Source organism: Danio aesculapii, chromosome 6 (genome assembly GCF_903798145.1).
Source record: "Danio aesculapii chromosome 6, fDanAes4.1, whole genome shotgun sequence".
Classification (NCBI taxonomy): Eukaryota; Metazoa; Chordata; class Actinopteri; order Cypriniformes; family Danionidae; genus Danio; species Danio aesculapii.
In genome coordinates this window covers 41,038,978-41,059,894 of record NC_079440.1, presented here as the reverse complement: position 1 = coordinate 41,059,894, position 20,917 = coordinate 41,038,978, and the positions used below count along the sequence as shown (strand labels likewise).

Sequence of the window (20,917 nt, the reverse complement as noted above, 5' to 3'; positions counted from 1 at the left end):
GCCTGGTATGAGTTGGCATCACTGCGCTTCAGGTACTGGAGGAACTTCACAGCTCTCTGCTCAATATTGATCAATAAGGGGTATCAGCCTAATTCTAATGTTTTCATTTGCTGTGATTTGGAATCAGCGTAATTCCTGATAAAAGTATAAGAATAATAATCTAAAAACAAATACAAACTCTGAAAACATGGTACTGTTTTATTTTCATGCATTTTTATTTGACATTTGAACGAAAAGTCATCTATAGTTTCCAGAATTAAACGAAAATGTCATTTTACTCAACTATAAATCTGAGAAATGCAAAGCTGACTGTTATAGCTGTAAAAAGTTCTCCAACACAAAGAACACGAGAAGTATTTAAACTGTGGCCTAGTCAAAATAATGGTATGGCTCATGCAGAAGTCACCTTATGAATTCTCCACACTCCAACTTAATAAACGCTATTTATTAATTAAAAAAAAATCTTTGTTTTAGAAACTGCAGAATAGAGAATTAGAAAATGGAGGAATTACAGCAGAACATTCAGCTGGCCTTATTATCGCTAAATACACTAAATTATCACCAAATGAAAAGCCCTCCATTCAAGCTCCGACATGTATGATAAGGATGGGGGTTAGTCTTTGATTGCAGCTTCTGCCAGATCCTCCATATACACTTGTAAAAAGGATTCAGGTCATAACCTAATGCTGGAAAGACACCAGACAGAGTGGAATTTGGGGGAAGCTCAAAAAACGAACAGGTCAAGATTACACACTAAAGGACAGGCCACACATCTTCAACAGAAACAGGAAGCTGCTCCTACACAAATAGAAGAAAACCACCACAGGAAACGGCACAGCCCACACAAGAGACAAAAAGAATTTTGTGACTAGAGATGCTTAAGTTGTTCTGACATAAAAACAACATCTGATTTTTAAACCACTGTCCATGACTTCAACATCTGTTAGCAATGTATAACAGCATGAAATAAAAATGCAAGTTTGAAGATAGAACTTATGTGTTCAGAAGCACGCGAGCGGGTGACTACCCTAGCTGCTGAGTTCTGGATTAACTGTAATCTGTGAAGTTGGTTAAGAGGGATACCAGATAGGAGGGAATTGGAATAATCAATCCTTGATGTAACCAGAGCATGTACAAGCACTTCAGAAGTTTGTTAGGATAGTGAAGGGCGAAGTCTTGCACAGTTAGGTAAGTGAAAAAAGGCAGATCGTGAAATATTACTAATATGTGAATTAAACGAAAGCATACCATCTAGTATAACCCATAGTAATGTTGTCTTGTTGGTGTCTATGTACAGCAGAACCTTTTTTTCTAAAACAAATTTCTCCTACAGTAGACAATAAATTTTACCTTGACCTTAGATATAGATATACTGCGCGAGCTTGTTGCGACTTAAGGCGCTAGTTGTTACAATGATCTTTCATCTCATTTTACGCTTGAACAACTAAATGAATGCTTAAGTCTATTTAACTTGGCTTTAAAACTCTAGCTGTGCACAGAGCCCATTATCGACATAAAATAGTAAACCTCAAATGTATAGTGATATGTCTTCTGCATAGCTTGTACACAGACATTACATTTTTTTGGAGGGACACAATATATATTCTATATATATTGTCTGCCCATACACAACTCCTTAACTTTTCTGACTTTGTTTGTAATGCAATAACGTGCACCTTCTGTAAAGCTGCTTCGAAACAGTAATTATTGTGAAAAGCGCTATACAAATAAACTGAATTCAAATGGATTGAATACCTTCTGCCGGGGTTGATTTGGTGAAGAAACAACCACAGTATTGCAGATAGTGAGAGCGATGAAGAAGTCGAAGACGTCACACAGGTCAGGCGGGATCTGATTCAAGGACTGACTGTGAAAACGCATGAACTCCATCTGACTGCTACACTCATTCACCTTATCCATCAGCTGGGGATCCGGAGTAATGTCCTTCTCCTGTCAAAACAGACAAATACAATTTTTAAATTCCATCAAACCTAGAGTTACTGAGCTTAAAGAGACAGTTCACCAAAAAAATGAAAATTTACCCTCCATTTATTCTTTCTGTTAGAAAGATATTTCGAGGAATGTTGAAAATAGGTAGCAACTGACCTCAATAGAAAATAAAATACCATGAAAGTCAGTGAATACCGGTCTTCAAAATATCAGCCATTTACTTCAGTTGAAGAAAGGAAAGAAAGTGGAGGGTAAATACATTTTTTTGGTTGATCTATCCTTTTCTGGTGGACAGGATGTGTTTGCTGACCATGGGGCTGCTGAAGGCAGTGTGTTTGGATAGAATGCTGGCCCGTTTGGCTTCAGCTCTGCTCCCGGTGCGACGGTGAGATTTGGTGCTTTGTGATCGCAACACTACTTTTCCGCTCTGGTGGCTAGCGACGCTGTCCCGCCGTGGAAGAGTCCCACCATGAGATGTGCAGTCCTCCTCCTCTGAATCCACCTCCTGGTACATAGCAAGTCTCCTTGCTGTGGAAAGACACAACGTTAGCTCTGGTGAAACTTTTTGTCAATAATTGGAAGCTTCTTGAAAGACTTTTGTCTCGTTTTCTTAATACTAGTCCATTTTCTAAAATGTCCATTTGGGGTAGAGTGAATATTCAATAGTATACACATCCAATATTAAAGCATATATTGATTATTTATTAGTGCCGTCAATGTAGCATGGTAATTTAGCAACTGAAGCGATAGCATACATGTAAGATCACTTTATAGGGCTGCAATTATTTAAGCAAAAGTAAAAAGAGCAATGTTGCTAAACATTTAAGTTTATAACTACATTTTATAAAATTAAAAAACAACAGTAATTTAATACTAGAGGGAAAAGAAAATCAAACAGGTTTTGTAAAAGTGGAGATGGACAGAATTTTTATTTTTATTTTTGAATGAACTTTCAGTTTAAAGGGCATCTATTTAACCCCTTTTTCAAGATTAAAGATAAGTCTTTTAAGTAAAGTTTTAGCTCAAAACACCCATCAGATAAACAGCACAGTGACAGACATGAAACCGCACTCTTACGTCATGTTGTGGTGGGCCTCAAAATGGAAGGGATTTGGATCCTTTTTTAACATCAGGAAATTTTAAAACAGAGACTTATTGTGTTTATATCACTTCAATATGACAGTGGACACACTATAACTACACACGGTTCTGTCCAAACAGCTTACAAACAATGTTTTTTTTTTTATCATAGGTGCCCTTTAAGTGTCATTACTGTCACTTTTATTCAATTCAATTTATCCGTGCTAAATAAAACCATTACTAGCGTCTTAATGATCTTCATTTGGGGGCATGACATTAATTATAATCAGTACGATTAATAACACTAATTGGTTAAATGAATTATGAAACTCTCATTTCACATTGACTGACAGCCCTCATCTACAGAGAACTGATGTTGTGTGCACAAAATGAAAATGACACATCACCAGCATTGCAAGCACTAACCATTTGCATCGTGCGAGTACTCTACTCCTGCCACAGTACAACGGCGAAACACCATCTTGTTTTCTGTGAGCGTTCCGGTCTTATCAGAGAAAATGTACTGCATCTGGCCAAGGTCTTCAGTGATATTCAGAGCCCTGCACTGCAGGTGAGAGTCTGTTTCCTCATCGTAAAGCTCCAAGTCCTGATGGATGAAGTACACCTGGCATATCTTCACTATTTCAATGGAAACAAACAGCGAGATTGGGATCAACACCTGCAACAAGGAGAGAAAGGAGAGATTTGGTGTAAAATCATGCAGGGTCATAATTTCTACCAGCAACTCTACAACAACAAAGTAAAAAAACAAAAACAATCCAAAACCAAATTTTTATTAAAATCTACAACATTTAGATTTATTATGCAGTAAAGGTGCCATGGAGTGCATTGATTTAATATGTTAATTTGTTCTCTGATATCTACATATTAATCACGTGGCTTAAGTAAGTGGAAAAAACAGATACAGTTTTCTAAGCTCATTTACAACCACAGGAATTACCCCTAATATGAAAAGCTCAGTTTTGACTCTATTTAATAAATAGTCATAAATATTAATGAGCTCAGCTCTTATTTACAAGCTAGCGTCCGTACCTGATGTGCTTGCTCGCTTTCTCTCTTTATTTAAGCTAGGGCTGGGCAATATTGCAAAAAAATTATCATGGTATCATGTTTCATTTAATTCCATATCGATAATTATTGAATATTTTTTAACAATACATTTAAGAATATTAGGATTTATTATTTATTTAGCCACTTTATTTTAATTTACCAACATTACTAAGGCAAATAGTTTTACTAGTCAAAAACAAAAACATTTAAACAGAACAAAATATCTGTTCTCTTTATAATACAATAAACATAAGTGTTACAGAGACTCCTAAACTTGATAAATAAAAGTTACAAAGTGTGTGCAATGGTAAAGGTAGATCAACACCTCAAACTCTGTCAACAACACAAATTATGATGATCAAATCTGAGCTTTTAAGTAAAGGAACTAACCATCATTTTTCAAATACATACTGCAACATTACAAATTGTGAAGCTGAATGACTTTATTACCCTCTATGCTAAAAATCTATTTCAGATTGGGAGCTAGTGGCTGGAATGCACAAGAAAAGAAACCAAAAGCCACTCTGACGACATCCTTTTTTTAATTTAATCTCCTCTGCTGCTACACAGCACTCATTTTTGTGTGCTGTTATTCTGACCTGAAGTGACAAGTGCAAGCGTGTGCTTTCCTTACCATTTTCTATGGCGGCTCTCGTAACTAGGAGACCGTTTTCTAAGAGGATGACAAACTGACAAATCATTGCTGCAGCTCTGATGCAAGTTTATGGAGAACAATAAGCACTGCAGTGTTTGGATACACTGTGTTTGTATGAGGTAATCAGTCTGCCTTTATTACTGAAATGTGTACATTCCATACAAAGTGTAAAGCAGATTGGTTAGTTCTACTTGCATGAATCGCGGTCCGCTCGGGGCATCGGAAAAGGTCAGATAATTTTCAACTAGGTGTACCTAAAAAAAAAATGCACACGTCACGTGCGCGCCACTTGCACACCATATGCACGTCTCTCCCATGTGTGCGTCGTGCATGCCGCGCGCCTCAATTGGAAATGACAAACTTACACCCCAAGCTTATTAGCACTGCTTCCAAGGCGTGCGCTCAGCAGCCTCATTTTAATAAAACTATAGCGCTTAATACCGAAACTACATACTATTTTATTATGGATGTTGACAATAATAGATTCTTGTGTACAGATATCGATTTTATTGCCCAGCCCTAATCTAAGCTTAGATAAACTTTAAATAAGGAAAAGATATATATCATTGTCATAATCTCCTTAGGAAACATTGTGGCCAATCAAAAGCTGCTTGTGGCAGTTAGTGTTTCACAGGCAGTGTTTGGATCTGATTTACCTGTTTTTTACTGTTATTTACATGAGAACAAGCAACTAATGGTGTTTGAGGCTCACTCCATGTTATTTTAATGTACTGAACTATTATTATTATTATTATTATTATTATTATTCAGCTATGCTTGGGTATATCCAGATTTTCATTCCATGGCACTTTAAAAAAAATAAAAGCTAATCATAAGCCCTTTGCAACATTGCCCTCACAACACTTGTTATTCACCTGGAATACTATAATCATGGTAAGGAAGAGATAAATGGCTGAAACCACTGGAGATAAGTCTGTTCCTTCTGGGCTGAGGACGTCAAAGACAGGCCTCTTATCTCCATACTGAAACATCCACAGGCCATGTCCTAGAGAAGGATTCAGAAACACTTTACAGCATTAGGCATGTGAAATGGAATCATGGGTATTGTTATTTAAGAGATACTGGAAATGTCCAATAAAGCGCTTACAGAAACCAAAACACTGCTTCCTCTAAATTGCTTCCTTAAATCAGATACATTTATCAACCACTGCATTTTCTTTCATGGTCACAGGCATCAAAATAGCATTTTTTTTGTTGAAAATGCTATATGTATTAAATAACACTATCCTGTAATGGACATTACTGTATGCCTGCTCAGTGTAATCTTGTTTGTTTTATTTGATTTATTTTCTGATTTAGACACAAAAGATAAATCTAGCAGCGAAAGAGCTTCTTGTTATGCAAGACATTAAGAACAACAAAAACTAATATCATAAATGTACATTTAAGAATGTTTTCACACCTTATTTGAAGCATTTGTTTCAAAACCTGCTGTATTTACGTTACTGCCCCAGCTTGCTCAAACAAATTAACGAATTAGTTGTGCTCAGATCCACGCTAAAACTAAAATTAGTTTAATTTCACCAGTATAAAGTGATCATGGTCCGACTAAAAACGAACTTTGAAGTGGTTCAGATAAGGTGAGAAAGCAATCTGACCTAAGGGACCAATGAACCAAGCTGTATCATAATTCATACCTGAAAATGTTATATAAAAGGTAGCGGTGTCTGATTCTGTGAGTGTGCACATTAGTTATCACAGCTTAAAAAAAATAAGGAGAGGCTCTTTATCTTAAAATGTTGTTTTAATTGCTCTTCACTGTGCATTCCAAGCATGAAGACTTGATTGCAGCCCTAACTGTTTTATAAATCGCATCTCTCTTTCAAAATTTAATGAAATGCATAACTTATCAGTGGAAATGCTGGCTACATAGAGTGTGTTATGACAGCTACAGATAGAGCTACGATAAGCCTGTGGAGCATAAACAGGTGCATTCTGACCAATGAGAAAACAGTTGTGTTCACATGACATTTTGGAGCACTTTGAATGCTATGTGATTGCAAAGTAAAGCAAACCAAGATGAAAATTTAACACTGTAATAAACAAAGCCACCCTTTTGCAACCAAAAAAATGCAAAATTTATGAACATCTCACTAAACTAACTTATCACAATACTCGTGAGAACTGTGTTGAAGTAAAGTGTAACATACCTATGGCGGAAAAGAGGCACATGACCAAAAGGATGATGACACACCAGAACACATCTACGTTCATCTGCCGCTCCAGTTTGCTTCGTTTATAACGAGGGCCGTTGTTGTTCAGCATTGCTTTTGTCTCATGACCTGAAAACCAGTGCAGAGGAAAACACTAACATTTTGTAAAGATAATAGAAGCTACACCAGTCATGTAATAAATCTGGTATTAATTACATTGCAAGTAAACTGTAAGTAAAAAAAAAGTAAACTTGTTTAAAAAAAAGACATACATAATATAAAAATTCCTTTTTGAAATGATTATTTTATTTGTAAACTTAATAGCAAACATTTACGAACCGTCATGTATTTTTGCTTCTTTTCAAATAAGATAAAACTATAATATTTATTATTTAAAGGGCACCTATTTTACCCCTTTTTCAAGATTTAAGATAAGTCTTTTGTGTCTCCTGAATGTGTCTGTAAAGTTTCAACTCAAAATACCCATCAGATCATGTTATAACATTGAAATTTTCAGCTCTGAGCACATTGTAGCTGTTTTTGTTGCCTGTGCCTTTGATGCAAATGAGCTAGTTCTCCCCGCCTATGGATCCCGAGTGCCTGTCAGAGCCACAGAGATCTCTTACTATGGCTCTGATGAGTGTCTCCATCTCCTGCTGCGTCAGATAAACAGCACAGTGACAGACATGAAGCAAGCAGATCTATTGTAATGTTTGTGATATATACAACAGTAAGAACTTCCCCAATTATTATGTAATGTATTTGTTGTGGAGTTAATTCAAACCTTTCTGCAACGATGAGTCACACACAGTGTCGCTACAAAGTTCACGCACACACTCACCGTGTGCGTTTAACTTTGCACTGTTTTTGCACAGCAAATGTGACAGGATATACGTTAATCTCCACTGCTATATGAATATCCATTATGTTAATGCACAAAATAAACCTGATTTAACATACACAGACCAGAATTGAGGAGTCTTCTTTTATAAATGCACTTACACTATGTTTACACTTTATTATACTCACACTTTATGACAAACATGCACTGTTTTAAAAATGGTTTAATCCCAATTGCTTTGAGCACATCCCACCTTATTGATATGATTATATGCATTACTATGGAGACATGGTAATACGCTTATTTCACGCGGCCGCCATTTTAAAGAACCAAAGCGAGGCTGTGGTGGGAAGAAACGCGGAAGTATAGGACCAGCACTGTAAACATTGCAGTGACATGCTGTGGACTACAAACCTCCAGCTGTTGCCGAGATTTCAAAATACAGATATGGTGTAAACATCACTTTAATATCAGTCAGTACGTTTAATTTAAACAATTAAAAGCAATTTAGCATCAAACAACATCACAAGCTCTGTAAGAGTAATATGCTCAAGTGTCCTCCTAGGCTTCAGTTCATGGCAGCAGGTAAACAGAGGGGACGCTTCCCTGCTTCAGCCTATGTAACTTGGTGAGCGATAAACACTGCAGTCCTCTGTAGCACACCCTCGTGTTGTCCCGGTACTGAAGTTTTAAAACAGTCTAATTCCCGCTAAGTTAAAATTGAAGCGCCGCTGAGCGCGGATGACTCGACTGATCTTCACGGCTGCTTCGCGATCCAGTCTCCATGTATCTTGTGTTTGCACTCAGTTTACCGCTCTTCACCCAGTGCAAACACAGATACACGGAGACTGGAGCGCAAGCGCAAAACAGCCATAAGGATCAGTAGAGTCATCAAGCAGATCGCTTGGCTGTGTTTGTGCTCAGTAAACAGCGGAGGGTGAACTGATGACCTTCTCGGCCAATCACAAGCATATCTGTTGAGCACGTGAACACAATGGCCAATCAGCGCTGTTTTAAGAAAGCCATCGACAGTGCTTTAAATGTTAGCGGGAAATTGACAAATTTTCTTTTAATTCAGTAACGTGACAAGTCTAATATAGTGAAAGAATCAGTTCATTAACTTGAGTTTGATAAATGGCATCTAAAACGTGTGTTTGGGAAAGAAAACGTTAGCTAACTAGTGCCGTTTCCCTTAACTTAGCTGAAAATGAGCTCTGATATCCCTTTATATTTTCACCATTCATTCAGAACGGACCTTCGGGTCACTCAGAAGGCGGTGAAATGATAAATTTGTGTCTCTTTCTATTCGCTGATAAGATATACAGCCAAGTACACAACGTTCTAATGTAACTCCCAACGATACTTCCAGGTTTCTTCCCACCGCAGCCTCGATTCTGCTTTTAAAAATGGCAGCCGCGTGAAATCAGTCTATACGCGGCTGTCAATCTATTCAGTGGGCGGTGAAACTGCACTCCTACTTCACGTTGCGGTCGGCCTCAAAATAGGAGGGGTTTGGATCCCATTTTAACTTCAGGAAATTAAAAAATAAAAAGATTATTGTGTTCCTATCACTCCAGTATGACTGTGGACATACTACACCTACACACAGTTCACAATTCTTTTTACTTTAATAAATAAACATTATTTATTTAAATTACAACTACCCACTAGCTATTACCTTCTTCACAATTAGTAATCTGGATTGAAAAATAATTTACCAACAAATTCATTTACCAAATAATGTTAGTAAAGGGCATACTCAAAGAATACCTGTGAAGGAATAAAAAAATATCTGAATATTTAACAAAATATGATACTTTTCATTAGATTTATTAATTAAATATTTGATTTCATTTGGGACCCTTCTCGCAGACAATGACTCATTTTAATACATTTTAATATATAGAAAATGTTGGGTAGATTTATTACACAATACATTGATGTTCATGTTTTGACATTAAATTACAGAAAACTAGATAATGCTGCTCAATGAGTCTGACAGTCAAACCAATTTAATTGAATATTTTCACTTTAATGAGGTTTTAACTTTTTATATATGTTATAACATATAAGCATTTTCAATTCATTTTCTCATTTTAGAGCAACCGGAGTAATCTGAACAACCTCAAATGATTAATTTCATAGTTCAGCCCTCAAATGGAGATTAAAAAGCTCTGCTCTGTTTCAAAAAAGAAGAAAGGCAAGAATACCTGCATAGATGACGATTCCTACAGCCTCCTCTGTGTTGCGAATGGTGCAGCCCCTGAGCAGCAGATTGTCTTTGTACAGGCCGTCTCTTCTCCCACTGCGATGAATTCTGCCATACAAACCACACAGACTCATTCACCAGAATTACAAAACAACATATCTGGTGTGTACTACACATAATCCAGCTCCAATCTGAACTCAATTCAATTCATCTTTATTTCTATAACGATTCTACAATGTAGATTGTGTCAAAGCAGCTTAACACAGAAGTTCTAGTATATTGAAACTGTGTCAGTCCAGTTTTCAGAGTTGAAGTTCAGTTCAGTGTGGTTTAAATTTTACTGCTGTAATACTAAACACTGATAAGCAAATCCATCAATGTGCAGCTCCACAAGTAACAAACCAAGCAAGCCAGTGGTGAGGAACAAACTTCACCAACTGACGAAAGTGAAGGAAAAAAAGATCCAGTTGAACTCCTCTCTCCTCATTTGCTTGAACTAAATAAGAATAAAAGCCAACGAGGGCCTTTACAACCATTTGCTGTAGAAACTTCCAAGGGATTTCCGCATAATGCTGTATCGCTTGTCGTTGAGCATCGATCCATCACAGTTGACAGTCCACAGGGTTTCCCCTCAGGATCTCTCTTTCTCAGCACAAAATCAATAGTTAAGCCATGACCTCGGTAAAACGGCTCTGCACACAGGTAAAGCCCTGAGGCCAACAGGATCTCATGTTCAGTCAGTGGCAGCACTTTTTTTTTTGTAAAACCCCAAAGCTGCATTGTAAAAGACATGAGCGGAGCGAAATGATTCTCATGATGAATGAGATCGAAAGAGTGAAACCTTCAAACCAGCGAGACCTCAGTTCTGAAGGTTGTGTGTGATTCCAACACTGGGAAAAAGTTCAAGAGGCCTCAGGGCTAAGCTTCCCAATAAAATGGCGGCAAATGCAAATTAACCCCCACTGAATGAGCGCTGAATGTTAAACACCTGTGGCGGGAACTCAATAAGCTTTAATGCAAGCACTAATCCCAGTGCTAAATTCAGGATTACAGCTGTTTGTTAAAAAGCTGCTTGCTGTTGCTGAACTCTTCTTCTGTCAATTATCTGACAAGTCATCTGGCAAGATTTGTATTTTTAGCCAATAGCAGTATATTTATCTTTACCACATCTGGTTTTAATTTAAGACAAAGTTCAAATTAGCCATCTGTAAGCTTCATGCTGTCATTCACAGTTCTATTTCAGTTCAGGACCACTGACCAAGGGGTCAAACTATGGCTAGTCAAGTACGGACCAGTCATTACATGTCATTACATCTTGTGCCTATAAAATGATTGTATGTCATTAGCTATGTCTCCATCCACCAATTTTTTAATGCGCATTTTGAATGTGCGCAAAATTAAATAAATTAAATAAAATAAATTAAAAAATAAATAAATAAATAATAAAAAAACGGTTGATGGAAACGACAAGATGCCCATAAATTTTGAAATTCGCATAAAAAACGCGTGCACATAACTAAGTAGGATAAACTTTTTATTTGATAAGAAAAGATTAACATAAACTACGATGGAAACGCATACCAAACAAATTCCAGGATGCGCATTAAAAAAGGTCATGTGATTTTCTTGTAAGAGATCATGTGACAATAAAAGTGTGTGTAAAATGACTAACCAATAAAGAAAAGATTGACGCAGCTTCTCATACCACAGCAAATTCTACTTTTGCTTTTGATATTTGGCACCAGTTAATCAGGAAGTGACGATTTTGTTCTCTCTGACTTGTTGAATGAAAACACTGCTTTACCGCACGTCTTTATGCGATATTACTATTTGGCGCAGTAGTTAATGAGCATTTTTGGACGGAAACATAGCTATTGAATAATAAGGCTATTTTGTTTGTTTAATAAAATAAAGTATACACCTGGGGGCCGTTTTTCGTACCTCGCTTAAATGATCTAAAATGATTTGGCAGATCCTGGACCTTTTAATCTTCATAACTGGCCTCTGGCTAATTTGGTTCTTCAAACAAGTTTGCGAATCAGATTAAATGTCTGCATGAACTTATCTGAGATCTGTGTGTGTGTTGTGATCTATCAATAGTCGAAATCATAATCCGCAATGCAAAGATTGGCTGACGGCAAAGCAGCATAATGACATCATCTGATTAATATTCAATTATCTATGCAAGCAAAATTGTATAAAATTCGTAAGAAAAGGTTTGTTAAATATGATACGCAATAACTTTACAAATTTGTTGTGAGCTGCAGGTTTTACACTTTCATGTGTCTAGAGTATTTAGCAATTTATTTAGTTTTACATTTTAGATAGGATTTTCTTTATTGTAGTAGCCTAGGACTGCTCAAGTTTTTAATCGGCGTAAGGAATTTAAATTCATTTTGCATCAATAAAGGTGTCTGCAACTTTTGCAAAGCATCAAATCACTAGCATTAGCTGTCAAAACGTGCATGACTGCCTAAATTATTATTCCTTTATAAAAAACAAACAAAAAACAGTTGAACATTGTGCATGTGTATTATCATATAAAAATTGTACTAAAGCTGGGTCGGTACCTTAAAATAGTTCGCATAGCCCATAAAAAAGCTCATATTAATACATTTCCTCTTTGATCCCCTTGGGGAGAACAACCTCGTTTTTGTACTTTTATGTGCAGATTGCATAAGTTTTATTTATTTATTTTTTTAAACTTATATGTACATAGACAAATATTATTAATTATTTAATATTAAATATTATGAATTATTATAAATTATAAATGTTTTTATACATTTTTAAAAACTATTTTACTACTTTCCCAAGTGTATAGAACCTATAGGTTACTACTGTAAGAATATATCAGCATTGGGTACATACCATCAGTATTACCTTTGCTTGAAATGACACATCTAATCCTGTTTATTTGAAATAAGCCTGTTCCCGAGCAGGTTTGAGCTACTAGACTTGTTGCTCTCTTGGATGAGTTTTGAAGAACGGAACGATCCCGGATCGTGTCAAATCATCAATACCCAAATCCAGCTAATTAAGCAATACACGTACAAAGAACAAACCCCTGTTCTGTGAGGACCCTTAAATGACTTCTGTTGGAATCTGGTGCTAGAAAATACAACTAAATAACGATGCGCAACCTAATATAATGCAAGGGGAAATGCTGCTTTTTCTCCGTCTATCCTGTCCAGCTCACTATGTCTCTCTCTATCTGTCTAACTAACTATTTACCCATTTATGTACCTTTCCTTTCAGTTACCCATCTATAAATCTACCCAACAATCTCTCTATCTATCAATGGATCCATTCATCCACTATTAGCTCTGATCCCACTGACTTTCATTATACAAGCAAACACACCAACACATTCTTCGAAACATCTACTGTGAAAGTCACACTGATTAGCAACAGCATGGCGGTTGAGTCAATGATGCCATTTTAATTTTTTAGGTGTGAGTGACAAGTGTGAAATGTTTAGGTGTTTGCTGCCTTTCACATTGCAGCTCAGGGTAGATGCTAACAGGTATTAGTCAGTCAGTTGTCATGATGTCATGCTTCTGCCCTACCAAAGTAAATATGCTGCTTTCATGCAAGTGAGCTCATTCCTCAGAGCTGGACATTTGTTATTTCAACATGTCAGCCAAATAACAGTATCTAAATTAAAAAGGATGAAAAAGACTGAAATCTATGCAGTTAAAATAATAGATTTTTTTTTTTTTTACATTTTGGAAAAAAAATTAAATTTTACGACAACAACTACTACTACTATTACTGCTACTACAGCTTCTGCTACAATGATGACGACTACTACTTCAACGGCTGCTGCTACAAAGACATGGACTACTACAACCATGACTATTACTACTGCTGCTTCTACGATGACAACTACTACTACAGCTGCTGCTACAATGACTACGACAACTACTGCTGCTGTTGCTTCTACGACTACGATGACTACTATGACGATGATTACTACTACTACTACTGCTGCTGCTGCTGCTTCTACGACAACAACTACTACTACTACCACCATGACTGCTGCTACTACAACTACTACTACTACTACTTCTACGACAGCAACTACTACTACCACGACTGCTGCTATTACAACTACTACTTCTACGACAGTAACTACTACTACTACCACTGCTGCTACTACAACTACTACTGCTTCTACTACGATGACGACTACTACTACTGCGTCTATGACAACCACTACTACCATAACCACTGCTGCTACTACAACTACTACTTCTATGACGATGACAACTATTACTACCACTACTAATACTACTACAACCACTCCGACAACGATCTATATAAATATTAGGGTTGTAACACATCATTAATTCCAAAAGATTTCCATACAATTGGTCCAAAGATAGACACCAAGTTAAGACACTATGTAAATTACTGTTTTAGTAAAAACATGGTATATACAAAAACAGAGTGAAATTCAATACCTTTTAAGACTCTTTCCATACATTTTAAGACCCTATAGTCACTTTGTTTCAACCACGACATTTTAACTTGCAGTATATTTACAAAATACAGCGTGTAAGAAACTAATACTAAACTAAAACATTATTCATATAATAAAATAGCAAAGGCAGATGGCGTCTATAGAACAGCAGAAATAGTGATATTGTCTTGGTTACTGCAGCAAACAAAGCAACATGATGTCAAATCTAGCAGGATATTATGTATTTCATAAACTATACATCATTCCAATATTCAAAGATTAAATTCAGACAAACTTTAGCATACAACCAAACACTGTATAATAAAAAATGATACACATTTTAATACCATGTCACATAGCATTTGAGACTTTAATACTTTTAAAGGGCCTTAAATTTCCTCTAAATTGATTTATCAAATTCTCATACTTTAACACCCTGCGGACACCCTGGAAAAAAGGAGCAAGAACCTGTGATATAAGTAGAAAATGTTAATTTAAAAACTGCCTTTTAAAGTAATTTAAATGCTTTTAATTAAGCTTTGATGATTATAACTAATTAATCATAGATTTTAATATTGCAGTGAAGTGATAAACACAGATCCTTAAATAGTTTATAGAATTGAATCAAATTATACTACATAAATAAATTAAATTTTATAAAAAAATAGCTAAATAATTTTTCTTCATTAAAAACAGAATATCATTTCTTTCAGTAAAATACTTAATTGAAAAAGGACTTTTGTTTAGTAACTCAAGTCCCAGATGTACAGAATACATACTGTTTGTACTGTTAATTTAAAAATGAAGTACGCACTAAACCATCATTTTTGTCTATTGGTACATCCCCAATTTATACAGATTATAGGTAGAACATTTAATCCCAAATAAAGATTACAGTTTTTGTAATTTTTAATTCACTATCAAATTGATAATCTCAAGTTTCTTCAACTTTAAAGGTCCTATAAAGTGCTTTCAAATGCGTATTTTTGTATGATATTTGATGCGAGAGGGTGAGACAGAGTAGCTCCTCCATTTTTAAGGAAAAAAAAAACAAACAAAAAAAAAACACCAATAGCATTTCGTTTTTAGTGCATCAAATGAAAAGCAGTATTAGAGAGTATTTGATTGGTCAGAAATTTTGATGAGAAACTAAAGTATGAGGTGACATGAATAAAACCGCTGATCCATTTAGGCAAAAGTGACCAACTGCAGGCTTTGGATGTTTATATACGTTTTATATTTTACAAATGCGAATTTTGTCCCGTTTTGGATAGGGCTGCACAACATATCAGTTCAGCATCGATATCGCAATGTGCGTCTCTGCAATAGTCACATCACAGTATATGCAATGTTGAGTTTGATTAAAATCACCTAATTATAACCATAACAGAGTGAAAGTTTATCATTAGCATGTGTTTTAAAAGCATTTCAAGAGCATTCGGGCACAAAAAGTACATTTGTAAGTTTAATGAAGACTAATTTAACTGAAATATTAATAAAAGGATGACTACACAGTCTTGTTTTACATCTGATATTTAATTATTCAATTTCTGTACCTGAATACTTTAGTTTTAATTATTAATTATTGTACTTTTTTCCGTTGCTCTATTGTAATTATTTCTGCTTACTATTAGTTTATTAATTATTTATACATTATTCAGACCCCTACAAAAATCACCCCACTCAATCTAACTTAATAATTTATTTCCAAACAGGCCATTCAAGTCATTGGTGGAAATGTGTTCATATCGCAACATATATCGCAGAAAAACTAACTATCTCAATGCCAGATTTTTCCAATATCATGCAGCCCTAGTTTTGGAGCACACTAGCTAATAAGATATCCTTAAAACTAACATTTAAGAATTTAAAGATTTCCACATGCAAACACAACGTCATTCATTTGCTCTGAATTCATAATTACAACTCCACCTAAAGGGCACATTAGTTACATAGCAATTCCCATTAAAGTGACAGGCTCAATGAAGTCAACCTGCACACATGCTGCAGCCCTGCAGGTATCGTCTCCTTAGTTTGCACTGCGCACATTCACCAGCTGGGATGTTATCTTAATGTAATAATCTGTCGCTCCAACAAGACACGGTCCTTGGCGCCCACGGTGCATTATGTTCCCCCTTTTGCTCCGGTAAGCCACTTTGCGGTAACAGGACAAAAATGCTGGCAGCAAACCAGAAGCATCTGTTCTCCATCATCCAGGGAAATAAATGTCATAATCGTTCTGGTTCCTGTCAGTTGATTCACCGGCCCTGCTGTCCTTACCATACCATGTGCAGCAGGGTTTCATCTAAACACAGCCTGCAAAGCCACGACTGCGCTGAAGGTTTGCTTCTGCACAAATATATTATGTATGCTAATCCCAAGGCTCTGACCTGTACGGTTTAGACAGCGTTTAAGACTTTAAGACTGCAAGATAAACACAGAATAATCTTAATCCACACTTTGAAAGTCTAAACAGCAGATTAACAGGTCTTTTTAAGAAGTGAAAATAGAATGAACACAGGGATTTACTCTATGAAACGGGTGGATTTTAAAGTGATTTAAAGAACATTCTCATTGGATTTTAAACTTTCAAATAAATAATGTATTTATACTGACAGAACAGTAACAGTAACTCAGTGTGACATCTTCCAAGGTCAAGAAAATATAAGGCTTTTTAGAATGTAATGGTAATATTTCTATAAATATTCACAATACCATGGCAATTGACCAGCATTAATGGAAACAGGGTTATTGCAATAAAATTCATAACATGCAATAAATAAAAAAAATTCGAAATACAATTGAAAAGACTCTTATCCTAGCTTAGTGCAGAGTAAAATGATCCACTGATCCTTCAGTTTTTGTACATCTTTGTTTTATTATTTCATTTATTGAATGGGCCGCATGATATTGGAAAAATCGGGTGCTGCAATATTTAATTTTTCTGCTATAAATATTGCAATATAAATACAGTTTCGCAAGATATTTTGAATAGGACTTTTTGATCGTTTTCTGAGCAGTCTAACAGTTTTCAGGTACATAAAATGATCACAATGCAAAAAAAAAAATGCTTTTCTTTGTCTTATTTCTAGTCCAAATATCTAAAAATAATTCTTAGATCAAGTAATATTGTGAATATAGTAAATATTGTTTTGTTTTAAAAGCCAGATGAAATTAGGCTTTTTCCTTAAAACAAGCTAAATTATGTGCCAGTAGGGTGAGTTAAATAATCTTCCTTTCGCTTTGAAATTTAGATATTTGGACTAGAAATAAAAACAAAAATTCTAAGTAAGAATTATTTTTGTTGTTGCTGCATAAATTGTATAAATTCCACATAAATACAGTGATTAATTACAATTCTGTAGCTCCTGCTCAACTAAAATCGAGATTTAACACTGCATATCTTTGCACATTGCGATATCAATGCTGAAACAATATTGTGCAGCCCTAGTATAGAAGAATAGTGCCTTATAAAAAGTGGGGAAAAATTACCTGGGACATTACAAATGGGATGTAAGAAATGGGAGCAGGGCTGTGCAATATGGAAGAAAGACGTGATGAATAGTATCTAGGGCTACACAGAATATGCAGACATTTTTTGCTATTTCTGTGCAGAATTTTGTTAAAAAAACAAAAACAAACAAAAAAAAATTCATGGGGAATGATTTTGGCAGTATCGTAACTAAAAACTTAACATATAAAATAAAAAAATTATACATTTTTTAACTTTTATAAAATGTTTACAATACAAATCAAATCAGATGCACTTATTTGCTAAACAAATCAAGTCTCGCATATATCTACCAAAGGACAAACTGTATTGTAAATAAATCATTTGAACATTTTCATATTAGTCAATAATACTACTGAAATTAATTCAAAAACTGAATAAATAAATTCACACATGTACACAAGTAAATAAATAGACTCAATGATGGGCTAAAAATGTGTGCATTTCTGCATGCACAGATTCCGTGTGGGCCTAGTCATAGCATCTTAAATACTGCGATATTCAAAGTGTGAGTAAAAGAAAGTGTGGGAAAAGACTGAACAGCCATGCTTTACTGTTACATACAACAAATCAGACATTTTAACCAAGCAAATAAACAAAAATATATAAAATAAATATCACCACTATTTTGCTCCACTGGTATAGTTTGTAACTATATTGCCTGATGTGCTGAAAATCGTTTATACATTGTACTATGGACTCTTTTCACAAGACTGTTATGAGGCGTTTAATGGTCATCATAATCTTAAATTCTTGAGAGTTTTTAATATTTAGATTTTAAAAAAAACGTATGAACATTGATATGTATTTATGTATGTATTATATCATCTTTGCGTCAAATTACAAACTAAACAAATTACCGTGTATGCAAGATGTTTCTAATGCAGCATCTGTGGGGTGAGTAAATGTGACGTTATTCTCTCCTCTGGCTGCCGACATCAGTCTCACACCACACCATCTCACACCACAAGTCTTGATAACACCATCGTGGTGTTTTTCTATTGTTATTTCAGCAAATCGGAATAAAAAAAAAAAAAAATTGTTGTACTTTCTCATTCACTGTTTACCAAGGTATGATGCCTTCCACCCCTGAGAAACCCGGAAATGTGAAAAGGGTCTGTTGGCAGCCCTACAACAGATACTTTATATTAAGGCCAGTACAAACCAAGTATACACCGACTACCTTCTAGCAGGGATGAAACCCAAACGTTTAGTACCACTATCATAGTAATAGTAATCAGGACAAGGGCTGCACGAAATTGGAATTGAAAACATTGCGATGCTTTGTTTTTCAGTGATATATAATGCAATATAACTTCACCAAATGATCTAAATAGCTCTATTTGATAAGAATTGAGGTACAGAAATTGAATAATCAAATGTAACATAGCACTATGTGGCATCTTCATTGTATAAATAATTCAATTAAATTGTTTTTATTAATGTTTCGAATGGTACACTTCTTTGCGCCTGAATGTTTTAAACTCTTCTGATATGCTTATACAGTAACAGGACTCAAACATGTAAATGCTAAACATTTGCTCCATTATGGTAAAAACCTAAAATGACTCCATGAGTAAACTGTGGCTCCTCGTCAACTATAATACCAATACAACATTGCAGATCCTGTGATGTGACTATTGCGGTTGGACACATTGCAATATTGATGCTAAAACGAGATATTGTGCAGCCCTAATCAGGACCATTGTGATATGCACATTTGTGATATTTTGATCCTTTTGATTTTAATATATTATTAAAAATAAACAGAAGTCAGGAGATATTTAAATGACTAAAGAATTGTGTTGTTATATTCAGAAAAAATGTCAATAATAACAAATGCCATTGGTTATCACTACAATCAATAAACAAGGACCATTATATTAATAAGGGTCAAAAATGGCACCCATTAGGTAGAACAATCCTTAGAACATACTTTTTGAATCTAATATATATATGGAGCCAGATTGGTCTCAAAAATAATACATTTACAAAATGACATTTATTCATGCACAGCACAATTCACATTTACAAAATCTAATTTGTAAATACAATTTGTGAATTCATAAATATTTTCACCAAATTAATTGGATTTGTGCGTTTATGAATCGTGTTTTGAATTTACAAATTAAATTAGTATTTATGTACCGTGTTTTGAATTTACGAATTGAATCTGTCTATTTTTGAATTGTGTTTTAAATTGATGAATTGGATTTGTGCGTTTATGAATAGTGTCTTGAATTTATGAATTGGATACTTGTTTATGATTGCGTTTTGAATTCACGAATTGGATTTGTATGTTTATGAATTGTGTTTTGAATTTACGAACTGGATTGGTGTATTTTTGAATCGTGTTTTAAATTTACGAATTGGATTTGTGTGTTTATGAATCGTGTTTTGAATTTACGAACTGGATTGGTGTATTTTTGAATCGTGTTTTAAATTTACGAATTGGATTTGTGTGTTTATGAATCGTGTTTTGAATTTACGAAATGGATTTGTGTGTTTTTAAATCGTGTTTTGAATTTACGAATTGAATTTGTGTTTATTAATCATGTTTTGAATTTACAAATTGGATTTGTGTTTTTGAATCGTGTTTTGAATTTACGAATTGGATTTGTGTGTTTTTGAATCGTGTTTTGAATTTACGAATTGGATTTGTGTGTTTTTGAATCGTGTTTTGAATTTACGAATTGGATTTGTGTGTTTTTGAATCGTGTTTTGAATTTACGAATTGGATTTGTGTTCTTGAATTGTGTTTTGAATTTACAAATTGGATTGGTGTATTTTTAAATCGTGTTTTGAATTAACAAATTAAATTTTGTGAATGTGAATTGTGTTGTGGATCTTTAAATTACACTTTGTAAATGTATTATTTTTGAGACTGATCTGGCTCCAAATACTATTCAGATACCTCAACGTGAGCGTGCCAGTATTATTAACAGAATCCTTCCATCAGCA

At 34.9% G+C, this 20,917-nt stretch overlaps 1 protein-coding gene across 1 annotated transcript in view; it reads right to left on the bottom strand.

Annotated features, from left to right (window-relative positions):
* Positions 1 to 20,917, bottom strand: part of atp10a (ATPase phospholipid transporting 10A) — a 116,155-nt gene that overhangs the window by 57,111 nt on the left and 38,127 nt on the right. The window contains exons 5-10 of the mRNA XM_056460733.1: positions 9,982 to 10,088; positions 6,928 to 7,059; positions 5,632 to 5,762; positions 3,457 to 3,709; positions 2,261 to 2,478; positions 1,756 to 1,950 (exon numbers count right to left, since the gene is read on the bottom strand). Of these exons, the coding sequence (XP_056316708.1) occupies positions 1,756 to 1,950; positions 2,261 to 2,478; positions 3,457 to 3,709; positions 5,632 to 5,762; positions 6,928 to 7,059; positions 9,982 to 10,088 (1,036 nt within the window). The remainder of the gene's footprint in view (positions 1 to 1,755; positions 1,951 to 2,260; positions 2,479 to 3,456; positions 3,710 to 5,631; positions 5,763 to 6,927; positions 7,060 to 9,981; positions 10,089 to 20,917) is intronic.